Raw genomic sequence first — 16,153 nt, forward strand, 5'->3', positions numbered from 1 at the left:
CCCTTTCAAAAAGGACTTATCTCAGGTCCATCTCCCCCATTTGAGGTTTCTATTTTGAAGCAGGAGCAGCCACACGGCTCTTCTGCACTTTGCACTTCAGTGAGAAGTGCCTGGACAGTGCATCACTGATTCCTGCTGAGAACAGAGATGGAGGGGGGAGGGGGATTGTGCGGTGGTGGCTGGGTGTGACGGGGTCAGGAGCCTATTGTGCATGTCCTTTTGTTGTTCTGTTTATGCTTTTATGTTTCATGTGGAACTACTTGAACAGGTCTCCCTTGGAAAAGAGATCAATGATCTCAATGGGATTTTATCTGTATAAATAAAGGTTTGAAATGAAATGAAATGGGCTGTTTTTTACAAAGACACACTCATCATTTATGTTCACGACGCCAGCACTAAGCCTGCAGGTTCACTGTCACACACAGTCACACAGGCCATCCAGTCTGTCAGGGAGGAGACGGTGAAACATTATGACACACAACAACTACAGTACATATCTTCAGATGCACTGGCCCCCACAGCACTTTGAAGAACACTCATGAAGCTTAAACTTATAAAGTCAAAAAATCAAAAAATCTGCCTGTCTCAGAATTGCAATACATTTCTCCATTTTCTATAAATACAGAAATATCAATACCGAATTAGATTGAGACTCATTGCTGTTGATGCATACAATAGTCATACATATTTGATAGCACTGCCCATGTTCTGGGTCTCAGTCTTACTGCGGGGCAACCAAGTTTTATTCAGACCTGGGGGCCATTTACGCATGGCATCCCCTCTGTCTCCCCCTTTTCAAATCTGTCTCCATAATAAAGGCACTGGTAGCTCAAATAAAACGTCTTACAAAATAAAAAAAGATTGAATAGAAAATAAATAATATTAATGTCTTAATGCTGGCATGGTATTTGTAGACATTGCATTGGAATGTGTGCAAATACCACTCTATTATGGTGACCTCCCCCCTTAAATTATTATCATGTGTGGACGAGACTTTTTTTTTCCAAACATCAAGGTAAATGATGGTAAAAGGTTGCCAGTTGCCAGCCTTATCACGAGCCAGTGTTCAGAGCAGGGAACAGGGGATCCCAGTTTTTAATCTCAATTCAGCTTGGAGAATGCTTCAATTATTAAGGGTTGTATGGCATAAGAGTGCCAGCCCTGGTAGATTAGAGTGAAAGCTGACGCACCCGTTTGCTCTAGGAATTGGTATTTCATTGTGCTGTAGGATTTTCTAATCACAACATGATTTGCATATATTTCCAAGTAAAGAAGACATAAATGTTGCAGTATTACCTGGAGCAGAATGTGCCCTTACAATGCTGCTTTACTGAACCTGTGCCCAGAGCTTTCTATATCTGCAACAACAAACAACCTTTATGGTTACAGGCGGAAAACTCTGGTGGGCAGATGAGGAATCGGCACAGCTTGGAACGGTAACCAAGAGAGACGGGCGCAACCCTGTGATCCTGAGAAACAAGACGAGTGGGGTGGTTCATATGAAAGTGTACGACAGGGAGGGTCAGAAAGGTAAGCGTGCTCACAACACAAATACACACACTACCCACAATCACTCATCTGTGGTCGTTTATTTATTGCCATTGTGCTGTTTTTTTTTTTTTTATTTCCAGGAAGAAACCAGTGCCAGATCAACAACGGAGGATGCTCACAGCTCTGCTTCCCAACTTCCGAGAACACCCGGAGCTGCTCCTGCACTGTTGGCTACAACTTGCGTAGCGACCGTATGTCTTGTGAGGGTACGTTAGCCAAAACATGCTAATAATGCACTCTAGAGCTAGCAATATCACCATGATATTTCACATACATCTCTAGGGAGGCCTTTTTATGTATCTGGGGTTTTTCCCTTTCCTATAGTGTGTTATATAGGTTTGTGTGCATGTAAATAGTCTGTAAAGCAGGGATCACCAACTGCATTTGTCCAAGGGCCAACATTTATCCAATAGACACTTTCGCTGGCCAGCTATTTTTATATAGCCCTGAATTTTGAAGTTGTTAACCGGGGGGGGGGGGGGGGGGGGTGCTAGTGGAGCACGCTCAGGTACTGCGGAACGCATAAAGCTTAGCAGTCTCTTCACGCAAACGAAGGATCACTTCTAGGCTACTGTCCCGCAGCTCCTGCCTCTCTGCTGGACTCTGTCGTAGCGGGGCTACTGCTGTGCTGCAGAGTCATGGATGTATTATAAGAACTGGATACAGCGTGTGAGGCGGGGCCTCATTCATTCCTATGAGAGTTGCTCATTGGAGCATGATGATAAAATGGCCCAACTTTTGAGAGAGTGAAACGTCACAGATTACCCGGCATGCCTGAGAAGTACCCGTATGTGCACTCATGGAGCATGCGCAACTTTAACCACGCCGCCCAAAAGGCTTGTTCACATTAAGCACGTGAATTTGCGTATGTACGTAACAGCACCGCGCATATATGACAGCATGGTACTGGATTTATATTAACGAGGCGGCAGTTAGCAGCTAGCGGCTAGCTAGTAAATTATGCTAAGTTACACATCAATCGTTATGTACTTTTAGAGTACGCTGACATCAGGATCTAGTGATATCCAAACAACAGAGCTTCATTTAGCATGATACGTGTGTGGGTTGTACATGAAACCACTTGGTAATATATAAAAATGTATATGTTGAAGCCTGTTATGATCAATTGTGAGTTAAAACTTTATCTAAAAAGTAAAGCTGATGATGGATTACTGTGGTGGAGTTAAAATAACAATAGCCTATTTCCACATATATATATATATATATATATATTTATAAAACGGACCAGTCAAATCAAGCAATCTGATTGGTTCTTAGCCGTGATATACTGAGCGTATACCACGGGTAGAATTGTAAGTTACTTTTCACAACAAGTCAGTATCCCTCCGCGTCTGCGAAAAACAGTATACCGTTGGGTTTGCTTTTCAGACTGGAACAAGAAAGCAGCGGAGAAGTAACGGGGCAGAAACCCTCCTTTTTACACAGCGGTCCAGACATAGACATCAAACGGCAAAACATATTCAGTGTGCAGTTCCTTTGGCATTAGGGCAGGGATATCTAGATACTTTCCAAGGTTTGACATCATGAATTGAGCTACTTTTAAAGCAAGCAACGTTGTTTTCAAATCTGTAATCAAAGAGGTCCGCAAAAACGCTATCGACCAATCAGATTGCTTGATTTGACTTGTCAGTTTTATAAATATATTTAAATTTCTTCCGTTACGAAACAAATTTACAAAGCATAAGATGGAAACATTTAAGATTAACTTCGACCTCCGGGGGGGTCTTACTATGGAGGAGTGGATAGAGGAGTGCCTATCTCCATAAAAAAAAGCACCTAAACGACGACATGCAGAGCTACGTGAAGAGCAGGTAGACCAACTGGAAAAGTAGCACCATTCAAAAGCTTTCTGATGCGGGTCTAGAAACAAAGCAGAGAAATTGACCGTTAGTGGCCACAGGTGCGAAAGCTCTCTCCAGAGCTACGGGAAGCCCAATCTCGGGGACCGGAGAAAGTGGAGCAATATTCTCACCACGCCAAGCAACAGCCGAGAACAACCTCAGCCGAGAACAAGATGCTACTGATGCTGGACAGGTTTTCAGTGGCTGCACAATAAACCGCAACATACAAATGAATGTAAATAAATAGCCAAATAATGGATCAACGCTCTCTGTCTAATATGTTCGCTAGCTGTTAGTGTTGTTGCATAGCAACCACCTCGCACTATGTTTCGTGCAGAAGGCAACGGAGGGACTATTTGATTTTGAACGTCATTATTTACTAATAAAAACTATTTAAATTAGAGTGTGTATTTTTCTTTCATATTGCCACACTTGGTAACCGTTTTATAAAAGCAATAGCTCACTTCAGGCCGTGAGCTATTGCTTAAATATATATATATATATATATATATATCCATTATTACAGCTCCGTGGGCTGGCAGTAAGGCAATATGGTCCGTTGTTATTGTGCATCCATGGGTAAAGAGAAACTCATGTAGTACTAAACACGAAACATGAACGTGCCGGGCGGCGCGGTCCCGTGGGTAAGATGCGCGTTCATAATGCCGAGGGAAATAACTCTCAGAATAGCGTTATTAGCACATTTTTACAACGTGAGGAACGAATGAAAGGGCTATACAAACGTTCATACTGGGTAGTTTATTTAGTTTAAAAAAAAGTATCCAACGAGTTACAGACCACTCTTTCCTAATGTAAGTCAATGGAAAAAGTGTTTCCGGGCCTGGCAACCTAAAGGAAGTGTAGTACCGCCGTTTGGCCACAACGAATATTCTCATCAGACTCCGGCGCACTTCCTGGGGGCTTGTGCGGAGCGCATAAAGCAGACTCTTCACAACGGAACACTTCTTCTTCAAAGCAGGGAAGGCTACGCAGTACGCAGTCTACTGTCCCGCAGCTGCTGCCTCTCTGTTGGACTCCGGTACTGCACATTATTCACGAGACGTTGTATACAAAAAATGTGTGGGGGGGCGAACGCACTAACGCCACAGTCACCCCCGTCGTGCGGGCCGGATGAGAATGTCTGGCGGGCCGGATGTGGCCCGTGGGCCGCCAGTTGATGGTCACTGCTGTAAAGGCTTAAATCCCAACACTTTTGCCAGATGGAGTCTCTCTCCCTGCCTGAAAAGGTTGATTGGACTCCTCTGTTTACTTACAACATATTTACATCAACACCTGTGTTCTATTGGCTAGCGCCAATACATCTGTAAAATCTGCTTTCATCACTTCTTTTGTCAAACAGTTATCTTTTGTTCAATGCATATACATAATTAATCCATATCTTGTCAAAGCGTATTGTTATTTTCCAATGCTTTCATACATTTTGGTTAGTGTTTTAAAGGTAATTTCTCGTGTTTTAGGTGTTGATTCATTTCTGATGTACTCCATCCACGAGGGAATCCGGGGAATGGCTCTTGAGCCAAATGACAACAGCGAGGCCCTCATGCCCATTACTGGAACACTGTTTGCTGTGGGAGTTGACTTTCATGCAGGTCAGATATCATTCAACACTGAGAGCTTTTCGATTTTGGCATCAGATATAAACTGTAAGAGATCCAATGAAGCTTAAAGAATATGTGTTTTGGTCTGGGATACGGTTACATTTGTATGCCGTGTGTTCCTGCATGACCATAAGTTATTATGTGGGCTTACCTTTGCAATAACCTTTGATTTACCTGCAAAACAAAGCGGGTTGTGTTGCTCCTCTGTTAAACAAACATGTATTGTCAACTAGGTGTAAAATGTATTATTTCTGGCTCGCAAAACAAAGAAACACCTAGATAAAAAGCAGAAAAGCGGGCGGTAAAATACAAACACATCGATCATATTACACATTTAAACAGTTAATATCAATGTGTGTGGCTCCAATCATCTAGGTCTCTTTGTTGAGTTAAGAATATTGATGGTGCTCGGAATGAAAGACTTCTTAAAAGTTGTGTACATTCCCAGGACAATTTGTTCAAAAGGGCATGTCCATACCTCGATCTATAACCATACATCTATGAATGGACACCAGGGTTAGGCAATAGACCTCGAATGTGCCTTTGAGAGGAGGAAACGTATATATCTTATTGCAGCTTTGTATTTGTAATCGTAATTGAGTGCAATAATGAAGAAACCTTTATATGAAACACTGGTAATACAGTGACTAGACACACCATTACACAGCTGTGTGAGGAGGTTAAAGATCCGTGTTGGCACGCACATGGGCCCCCTAAAGTGGAATCCTTTCCAGGCCAGCTGCTCTGTAGTGGTCTTAATAATGTCAAGTGGAGAGATAATTGATGACACAATTGTTACTATTCCTCCCCATCAGCATTTCCACGCATACTTCACTATACACAATGAAAATCAAGAGAACGTGACTGAAAATAGTCTCAACTTGCACCATGTCAGCTATAAAAATATATATCTGTTGGTAACGTGAGTGTATCACTCATGACACATCACTGCTACTGATGGTGCTACATTACATTTTATTACACAACACACTGCTCTTCCCTTCCTCCCACAGTGCAACATCTCCTTAATCTTAAAACAAGGGGGAGGGAGTGGTCTTTGTTATACCGGGCCCGAACCTTGTGAATAATGGTCTGTGGGCGTGTGGAGTGCAACGTAGATGAGAGAGTAATAAGTTCACATTACCAGGGAACCTCAGCATGAATAAGTGTTTCCTCACAACCCTCGGAAACAATCCTAATACAAAGCAATTCCCAAGATATTGTATCAAATAAAGGTACCGTAACGTGCATTGCAAAACATGGAGCCAGTAGCCTACATTGTCATTTGTTACATCCCTGCTTCCCTTAATATTTTATACGTGATAAAAATGATAGATTTAGCACACCCACAAATGCTATGCATATACAATAGGCTGGTAGCGTTCCGCATCTGTAATAGGTTGCCACTGAAGCATGATAACAAAAGCAGTGTAGAGGAAATTGCATACTGAAAACAGAAACAAACTACATACACACAAGGGTTCACAGACTAAGGATACGAAGCAATTCTTTAAGAAAGCAGCATCAGATAAAAATGAATGCTTGGGTAATTGGAAATGTATTCTATGACTTTCCATTGTATGTTTGCAAATAATGAAATTATCCTTTTTTAATGTATGCAATAGGCTGCTGAAACTGATATTTTATTCCCAACAGAGTAGCTGGTCGAGGCAGAGATCAACAGACCTCATGTGTGATTTGGACGTGACTGTTATGTAAAAACTGGTAGCTAATGAAGGGAGAACAAAATACCAGAATATAATTAAATATTGATTTTAATGCAACGACGATTATTGCATTTATATTATTCTCTCTGTAAATAAAAATACTACATTGGGCTCTAACCCTAAGTCGGAAAACTTCTTTTAAACCATGTTCAGACCTTATAACTGAAATATCTCAACAGCTAGACCTACTACACATATTATTTTGTATTAGTGTTTCCTAGATGATGCATTTAAATGATATGATCCCCTGGATTTTGATTTGTCGTGCCCAAAGGTCTATATTTGTGTATTTTATTGAAATGTCTCAACAGAGATTGGATATACTGCCATGAGATGTGGTACATTCAATTAAAACGTTCCCGCTTCTATCGCCATCCCAAGTTCAAAATCAATAATTGACATACTTACGTTATGGAAAAAGGCTGCCAAGCCTCAGCTCTGTTTTTTAGTAATTTGCACATTTGCTAATAAGCTAAGTAACAAGCCCATTGCTTATTAGTCCAGCATGTTAGCATGGGCATAGTAAATATTCAAATCGCTGAACATTAGTCTGCTAGTCCTGTCATGTGATGATGTTAGCATGCTGACATTAGCGTTCAGCTGAAAGCGCTGCAAAGCCTAACTACAACCTCACAGAGCATTGCTGTAGTCATCTTGGTAGGTATTCAAATGATCTGCTCGGGAATAAGATAATTAATGTCAGGTCATGGCAGACATTTGCAGTAGCCATCATTCGTCAACCCTAAGGGGTGTACATGCCAAATCTAATTACATATGATCACATATTAGTAGCCCCCTGCACTCTACTGGAATACGAACATCCTTATAGACCTTTTTCCTCACTATAATGTAATTCTGTCATCCAATAACTATCAAGAGAAACCAAAATCTAATTCTGATTCTGAGTGTCCTCAAATATATGTGAGGCCGCAGCTTTTGGAAAAGACAAATTAAGCAGAGTGAAAGGCAAAATGGTGTCTTTCAAAATTAAAGAACAAGATTGCCACTTGTCCACCCTGTTATTACTTAGTGCAGGTGCAACATGCAAATGCATTACGAAGCCCATCAGAAGGCAGCAGCTGATAGCTTATGCACATCCTTCACTTGTCATTACAGAAGCCAGGCTGCCAGAGCAGAACAGATGAAAGCCTGCAGCGCTCATATGTGTGTATGCGTGTGGAGAGTGTGAAGGCAGCAGGAACAAGAACGTGCAAATAAACACATAATGCCTCCTAACCTCCTAACAACCTACACAGAGCAAAGCTGACAGGAATGCACAGAAAGATGCACTTGAAAGATTGCGATCCATAAATAAATTACGTACTATTTAATTTGCTTATCTAATGGGGCTGTAAAATCACAAAGGGACCATAATAGTTGTAACCGGCACCATGTTTTGCAGAAGCAATATACTGCCCTGTACATTGTGTCCGTGCCCAGGCACTGTAAGTCAGCAAAGAGCTGTGGATGAACTGTGTGGGTTTTTTACACAATCATACGTTATGGTCGCGTGCTACATTTGGTGAAATGGGATCTGCTGCAGTGTAAAGTGGTGTCATGAGCAGACTTTGTGTGCATAACTACTTGTGTGGCAGCCATATTCATTGTCTCAATTTCTCTGGTCATTTCCAGGCAATGACACCGTGTACTGGACAGACATGGGCCTGAACAGAATATCCCGGGCCAAACGTGATCAGACCTGGAGGGAAGACATCATCACTACAGGCATCAGCCGCGTGGAAGGCATCGCTGTCGACTGGATCGCTGGTTAGTATCGCTACTCCCCCGGTGCTCTGGGTCTATTACCAAGGGCTGTCAAGTTGGTATTGATTGTTGAAAATACTCACTTTATAGGCACTGATGTGTTTGTTTTCACTTCAACTTGTGAACATATTAAGCCTTCTGCTGTATTTACGCCTGGTTATTGCTTTTTTTGTCCCCAGGAAACCTGTATTGGACAGACCATGGTTTCAATCTAATAGAAATATCACGCCTGAATGGTGCATACCGCTCAGTGGTTATATCTGAAGGACTTGATCAGCCACGAGCCATCGCAGTACATCCACAGAAGGGGTAGGCCATATTTTCTTTGTGTTTTCATCATTTTCATATATACATTTCAATAACATAGCTTTTAACAGTTCTATTCAAAAAGCTTTTATCGTATAAATAAGACATTCTTTTGCATTTGTCTTTAGAAATGTTAGTCCTTTTAAGTAGTCATGCTAAGTGGAAAACATTTTTTTTTTGGGATGAATACACAACATGTACAACCAAAAGCACAACATTCTTTTGGAAAACTATTGAATAAAGTCAAACAGATATCTTTTCAGATCAGCAATGTGGCAATATTTTCCCAAAATGGCATACATATAATGAGTCTGTTGGCTGTAATACAAAAAAAAGATTGGTTAAGCAATAACCTTGCATGTTCTGCATTGTAGTTGTTTTTATCATTAGTGGCGTCAATTATAAAATTACTGGTTTAATTTAGTAATATTTAGTTGTATCTTGTTAACGTTGGCAGCCCTATTTATTGTGCATGTGTCTTTATTCTTTAATCATTTACAGTGCTCACAATGTACTGTTACCTTATTGTGTGTTATTATTATAGTTATTCTGAAATTGGAACGTTTGTTGTTCAACTTAAGATGAATTTGGTTAGTTGTCCCACTATTGAGCAACATATATAGGAGGGAACATTGCAAAATTGGTAATAATGGCCAACTATACGGACTACTTCATAATTGTATGCTGCTATGCACGCCAGGTATCTCTTCTGGACTGAATGGGGCCAGAACCCCTGCATCGGCCGCTCCCGCCTGGACGGTTCAGACCAGGTCACCTTGGTCAACTCAGGCATCATGTGGCCCAACGGAATTTCCATTGACTATGAGGTACATTTGCACAAACACTATCACCAACCTCTTCCCCTGCCTCTCCTCTCCTATATACTGTACCCCCTACCTCATCTCTTTTGTAGCTGAAATGCCTAGGAGGTTTTCTTTGTGATATGAATTTCCAAATAACCTTCCAGGAAAATACATTATACTGGTGCGACGCCCGCACAGATAAGATCGAGAGGATCAACCTTGAGACAGGTGAGAGCCGGGAGATTGTACTGTCAGTGGCCAACGTGGACCTGTTCTCAGTGGCTGTGTTTGGGCCATACATCTACTGGTCCGACAGGTAATTTATTATATTCATAAATACACACACATGCAATAGCCTGCAATCCTGAAACACTAAACTGACAATAACCCTTGCCTTTAAAGGTCTCATGTGAAAAGATAAAGAAGAGTAGATTCTCATAGTGGGGGTGTTGTACACTCAGTATTCAGTTACATCAGCGGGGAGAAATCCTTCCTCATCATTTTGTGTAATTAAAGCACGCTGCTAAACTTGATGAAGACATTTATCTCTTTATACAAATTGGTGGCTTCATGTATTTTGACACGCTTGCAGTTCTTCGGAATAGCGTCGTTGGATATCTAAAGCGACGAGTCAGGTTTTAAATCATTGGCAAAACAAAAAGGTTGCTAGATAATGAATTGCATGTCTCTTGTGTTTGTTTATCTGATGTGGATGTCTTTAACCTCTTGACCTGAGATAAATCATCTATTTAAATAGACTTCATAACAAGAGTTGTATGTGGGTGACTGCAGTCTTTGATGTTGCTTTATGAATGTCAATGAAAGTATTTAAATGACCCTGCCCTAATACAAATCTGAATACAGTATGCCTTCATTATTTTAACCAAAACCCCTAATGTTTCCTCCCCTCGTTTCTCCGGATGTTTTTCAGGGCACACTCCAATGGTTCTATCCGACGTGGCCTCAAGACTGACACCAGCGAGGCTGTGACCATGAAGAGTGGTTTGGGGGTCAATTTAAAGGATGTGACAGTCTTTAATAGAGGCAGAGAAAAAGGTGAAGGTCTTATTGATTTGCACAATGAACTCACAATGTTGCAAGTCTTTTTTGTATCTACTAAAATCTTGTGTTGCTAATGCACTGTAACTGTAACTGTGACTGTTAACTGTCTTGTACATTTTAAAATGTCACCTATTAAGAAAAATCCACTTGTTCATGTCTTGTATACATCAACATGTGTCCCCTCTTTGTAAAGACATTCTGAAAGTTTCAGGAAAAAAGATTCTCTCACTTTTCCATATCCATATATAAAACCTGTCTGAAAATGAGCTGATCAGATTTTAGCCACTTTATGATGTCATAACGATTTTTTTTGGCTTGTGTAACATTAGCCAATAACCAACCAAGGTAACTTCTACTGAAGCCTTCCGAGTAAATCGCCAGAACGCCGACACCTCCTCATCTCCACCGCTCCCATGTTTTATTTTGTGTTGCCATAAGTTAGTCTCTCTGCGTTTCTGCGCTGGGCTAATAATGCTAATAATGCTAATGCGGGGATAATAAAATGGCGGCTTCACAAAACTTTTTGGGAGTTTTACGGGGCGTGGTTTGCAATCCGCCCAGCCAATCAGAAATATAGCTCTTTTCTCAAAAAAGAGCCGCTCGAAAGTCCCTGCTCTCTAGCAGGGACTTTCGAGGGGGTAAAAAGGTTCGCATGAACTACTTTTAGTACCGGCTCTTTTTGGTGTGAACGCGATCATGAACTAAGTTCGCATGAACCTTTGTGGGAAAAGTACCTCAGTGTGAACGCGGCTATTGTGTTCTTTTTAACTTGCAGGGGGGCGTGGGGAGTGGCATCTTATTTTCATCTAAAGTAACAGACTTGAAACAGGGCTGAAACAGAGAGGTTTATGGGATGCTACAATGCATGATCTGTTTGGTATTTGGAGCCAAACACTTCAGGGACATGTTTTGTATATATCTAAGACCTATAATATATTGATGAAAAACAGTATAATAGGGGACCTTTAATAGAACATGATCTTGTTTGTGTTTTCCAGGCACAAACCCCTGTGCTCGTAGTAACGGAGGCTGCCAGCAGCTGTGCTTCCACCTCGGTAGTGGCCGGCGGACGTGCTCCTGTGCCCATGGCCGCCTGGCCGAGGACGGCTTTGCATGCGAGCGCTACGAAGGGTATCTGCTGTTCTCTGAGAGGACCATACTGAAAAGCATCCACCTTTCAGACGAAAACGACCTCAACTCACCTGTCCAGCCTTTTGAAAACCCTGCTTTCTTCAAGAATGTCATAGCCCTGGCCTTCGACTACAGTCAGAATGCAGCTCGGACCAACCGCATCTTTTTCAGCGATGTCCATTTCGGGAACATCCAGATGATAAACGATGACTGGACAGGAAGATCTATTATTGCAGAAAGTAAGTGGATTTCACACTCGCATAAGTGGTTTTACATTTCCACTCTGTCCCCACAGCACATGTATTCGGAAACTCCCACATTGTTTCCGGTATAACTGGTGTCATGGTGGCAGTGTTTGATTTGACAAATATACATTACCCATTGCAATCAATACATTTGTCTGAAAGGCCACATAATATGTTGTCTTTTGCGCGTAAATGTTTCCAAGATGCCTTTTTTTCAGGTTCTTTGGAATTAAAGAAAACTGCATTGATGTATTATGAAGATCGAAGTGCTTCCACCATCCTTATGAATTGCAAAGTTGCACTGTCATTGAGCATATCGAGTCCAGACATTGACCGTATACTTCAGCTGCCTCTGTAATGACGTGCTGCTCACAACAGATAATAAATACATTTATTTCCGTTTTATTCCTATAGGACAACCTTGTTTGGAACAAAATATTCACATAGCAGTTGGCATAGCATTAATAGTATCGCTAGACACTTTTTTACTGGCTCCTAAAAGACCAATAACCAGTATAATACCTGTGTTTGAAAGGTTTCTGCTTCCTGACTGTGATACCAATCCCTCTCTATTCCTTCACTAAATCCCATTCAGTCCTGTCTTGATAAGCATGACTGGATTCAGATGAACAGCAAAACCCTCTGTTCTGCTCGGCTAGCATCATCTGCCATCCTGTGACGTTTCTACTGGGAGCAAGGGCTCAGCACCTTCCCAATCCCACCTCACACCGGGAGACTGGCAGAGTGTTCCCACTCACGCATATCCCCCGACCCATCTCTCAAACCCCCGCTGAGGCAGCTCTCTGCATATGCATTCATCTTCTAGGCGTTAATACCCTCTGTCGGGATTTGCCCTTCACACCTTGGCACTTGCGAAATGCAAAATCAAAGTGGTGCAAATCATTAATTTGAGTAGAATTTAAAATGTTTGAATCCATAATGCCTGCTCTTGTACTTACAATAATGTCAGGGCAACACATTGTTTGTAGTTTGTTGTATATTGTCAAGTCCATTGGTCTTGCTGAAACCACTACCAGTCATCCAGCTTCTAACTCTATGTAAAAGCAAGACATCCTTCTATTTCCCTCTAAAGGTTTCTGCATTCATCAGTTCTTTTCAGAAAGGTGAAGATGTTAATCATCCATATTTCCCTAATTATACTCCATGTCCCCCCTTAATTACTGCCTTGCCCCGGTAACAATATGTGAGAAACTCCAAGCTGCCAGACGCCTTTTATTGCTAACTATTAATTAGCGATTGGCCGACTCAAGTAGTGTCTGAAGTATTATTCAGTTTATAGGTTTGATATAAGTGGCAACAGCCACATTTGCTATTATCGGCCACATGTTCACAATTATGACGGATTAGGAGCTGCATAGAAGGAATTTTGTGAAAATGGTAACAACAACGATGAAATCAGGCCGAATATTGTCATGAGGCGTAACTGAGGCAGGACACAAAAACTCAAATTACAGGCTAGGTAAAAGAGAGGGAAAGTAGCTAATTAGAAATGTGGGACAGGATAACATGACACAGGAGACATGGACACGATCAGGACAAAGAACTCTTAGAAAGAGCGAGATGATGCATTTCAAAATAAAACGGGAAACATTACACAAAAACAAAGATCATGACACTTACATCTAAACAAATGACATATGAATACTAAGGCATTGTTAAATGTATGTTATATTGTCTTTATTGTTGCTCATTTTGAGTAGAACAAAGAGGAGAAGGTACTCTTTGGGACCTTGTAGTGAGTTTTCTTCAGATGGATGATCCCTTGTTTTGACAGCAATAACACATGAACAAAGAAGATTTACACATGAACAAACAAACAAACAGAGACAGAACCTGATTCATGCAGGTAATCTTTCCAAAGCCTTAACAAACCCGGCAGACACACCGTTATATCTGATAGCTTAGGGGCCGGTGGCTTTATTGAATGTTAATGGATAGGCTGTATCAGGGTAGGAAATAATTCTTCAAAGGGAAATTGAATGCTTCCTTTATCCTAAAACGTCCTCTGTTGCACTCAGGAGCACTGGTAGTGTTGGGTTTTCTCTTTTGTGTATGGTTGTACTGGTTTGGCCTAATGTGTCAACATGTTCCTTGCTTTAAAAGCATGCCATGTAAAGTGTTTTTTTCCTTCCCATAATGGAAACAATCCCCAAGTCAAAGGCTTCCACAAATACCCTATAGTGGTCCATTGGGAGCAGTAGTCATATCCATAAACATGACTACATGATAACCCAGCGACATTGTATTGCTGCAGTTATTCTGACCCGACTTATTCAAATTGGTCGGTGCTTGGAATATTGAAACAACGGAGGTCATATTCAAAAGGTCATTTAAAAAACAGTTGCCGCAAATACAAAATCTCAGTAAATGATCAAAACATGAATATGGCCGGGCTTTCAGTCTGTAATCACGGTGTCTCCGAGGTCTCCTGCCTGTCAGTCACAGGCCTGTGGCGGCTGCAAAGTCATTTTCATATTCTCTGTTTAGGAAATTGCTCTAGAAATGAAAACATATTCAGTTGCTGAGTGACTGTTGCATCAACAAATAGATGTCTGTCCGGCGTAGTCAGGCATGAAGTCATTTCCCTGTCAATCACAGAGGAAACCTAATCCCAATTCTAACACAATTGGGGCCAGCCATCTGTTACAAGCAAAGTCCATTTTTTTTATTTTAGCACAGTTAAGTGGCCCCTGTTGGCAGTGGGAGATAACCTACAGTGAATGTTTTAATTTAGGTTGATTTCGTTACCCAAAGGCCACACAACCATATATATCAATACGTTCTCCCTGGACCTATATTGTAAGAGGAGAAACCTTGTTATGTTGTGTACACTTAAGTTTCAGATGGTCTCTTACTCTGATTTTCTTTTTCTTACAAATGATGAAACACACTAATAAGGTGGATGCATTTTCTACTTTTGGATTTTGCTAGATGTAGCTTCAAACATATTTGTCCTTCAGACTGGCCTTTTTTGGACACGTTTTCTTCTTTCTAACTTGTGCCAAATTCTTATTTGTCTTTGTATTATTTTCTTAAGATGTTGGTTCGGTGGAGGGCCTCGCGTACCACCAGGGCTGGGACACCTTGTACTGGACCAGCTCCACCACCTCCACCATCACCAGACAAACTGTGGACCAGACACGAGTCGGAGCCTTCAGCCGGAACGCTGTGGTCACTCTCTCCGAGGAAGACCATCCACATGTCCTGGCCCTGGATGAGTGTCAAAAGTCAGTAGCTCTTTTATATCTCTCCGAATGGTCTCTTACTCTGAATTATTGTATCATTCAGTTAATCCAAGAAAACTCTGGACCTAAATTCAGCTTTTGATACTGTCACTCAAAACATTTTCTGTACCTATAATTACATATTTTGCTCAGTTTTTCCAATGTGTTTATCAATTTGGGTCATCATGCTTTAGCATAACATTGCTTTTATTTGCTATGCTGATGATACAATAATGTATCTAACTTTCACTGTCTCTGCCTTATTCAGTATACACATTGAATCAGGGAAAAGGCTCTGATTCTATTTACTGTTCCAGATGACACAACATGACAACATTTTCATTTAAATAATATTACAAAACTGAGGACTTCTTTCTTTTTAAGATAAAAACACGTTTCTGCTTACGTTGTTACAAGTAGGTTTGACAATACTTTCCTCTCACCGTTCCCACAAACCTTAACGTTATCTAACAATTCAATCCCACTTAATTAACAAGATTAAAAAAAACAATAACTACATAAAAAAACTTAAATGGCAGCTTTAGTGTTAAATATATATATATTTTATATCTCAAGACCCTATTTTTGGTTTTAAACAATCCTTTTCACTGAGCCTTGTTTAGCATTTTAACACCTGAGCTGCACCAACAGCTTATTGAATACCTGATTTAACAGTTTACTTGGTTGCCAGTTCTCTCAGAAAAGGTGTTGTCTGTCGTTGAAAAAGAACACCTCAGTATTACTGTCAAAGATCTAACTCTTGGATAATCATGAATATCATTTTTCTTAAAAGAGTCAGTATTTCACTCCTCTTCCGGTACTACAGTTTCTTGACCTC

At 41.0% G+C, this 16,153-nt stretch overlaps 1 protein-coding gene across 1 annotated transcript in view; it reads left to right on the forward strand.

Annotated features, from left to right (window-relative positions):
• LOC117466354 (low-density lipoprotein receptor-related protein 1B-like) overlaps positions 1–16,153 on the forward strand; it is a 351,481-nt gene that overhangs the window by 246,142 nt on the left and 89,186 nt on the right. The window contains 10 exon segments of the mRNA XM_034109562.1: positions 1,390–1,530; positions 1,632–1,757; positions 4,892–5,023; positions 8,392–8,526; positions 8,703–8,832; positions 9,530–9,656; positions 9,797–9,948; positions 10,564–10,688; positions 11,693–12,064; positions 15,129–15,318. Of these exon segments, the coding sequence (XP_033965453.1) occupies positions 1,390–1,530; positions 1,632–1,757; positions 4,892–5,023; positions 8,392–8,526; positions 8,703–8,832; positions 9,530–9,656; positions 9,797–9,948; positions 10,564–10,688; positions 11,693–12,064; positions 15,129–15,318 (1,630 nt within the window).

This window comes from Pseudochaenichthys georgianus, chromosome 21 (assembly GCF_902827115.2).
Source record: "Pseudochaenichthys georgianus chromosome 21, fPseGeo1.2, whole genome shotgun sequence".
NCBI classification, from domain to species: domain Eukaryota; kingdom Metazoa; phylum Chordata; class Actinopteri; order Perciformes; family Channichthyidae; genus Pseudochaenichthys; species Pseudochaenichthys georgianus.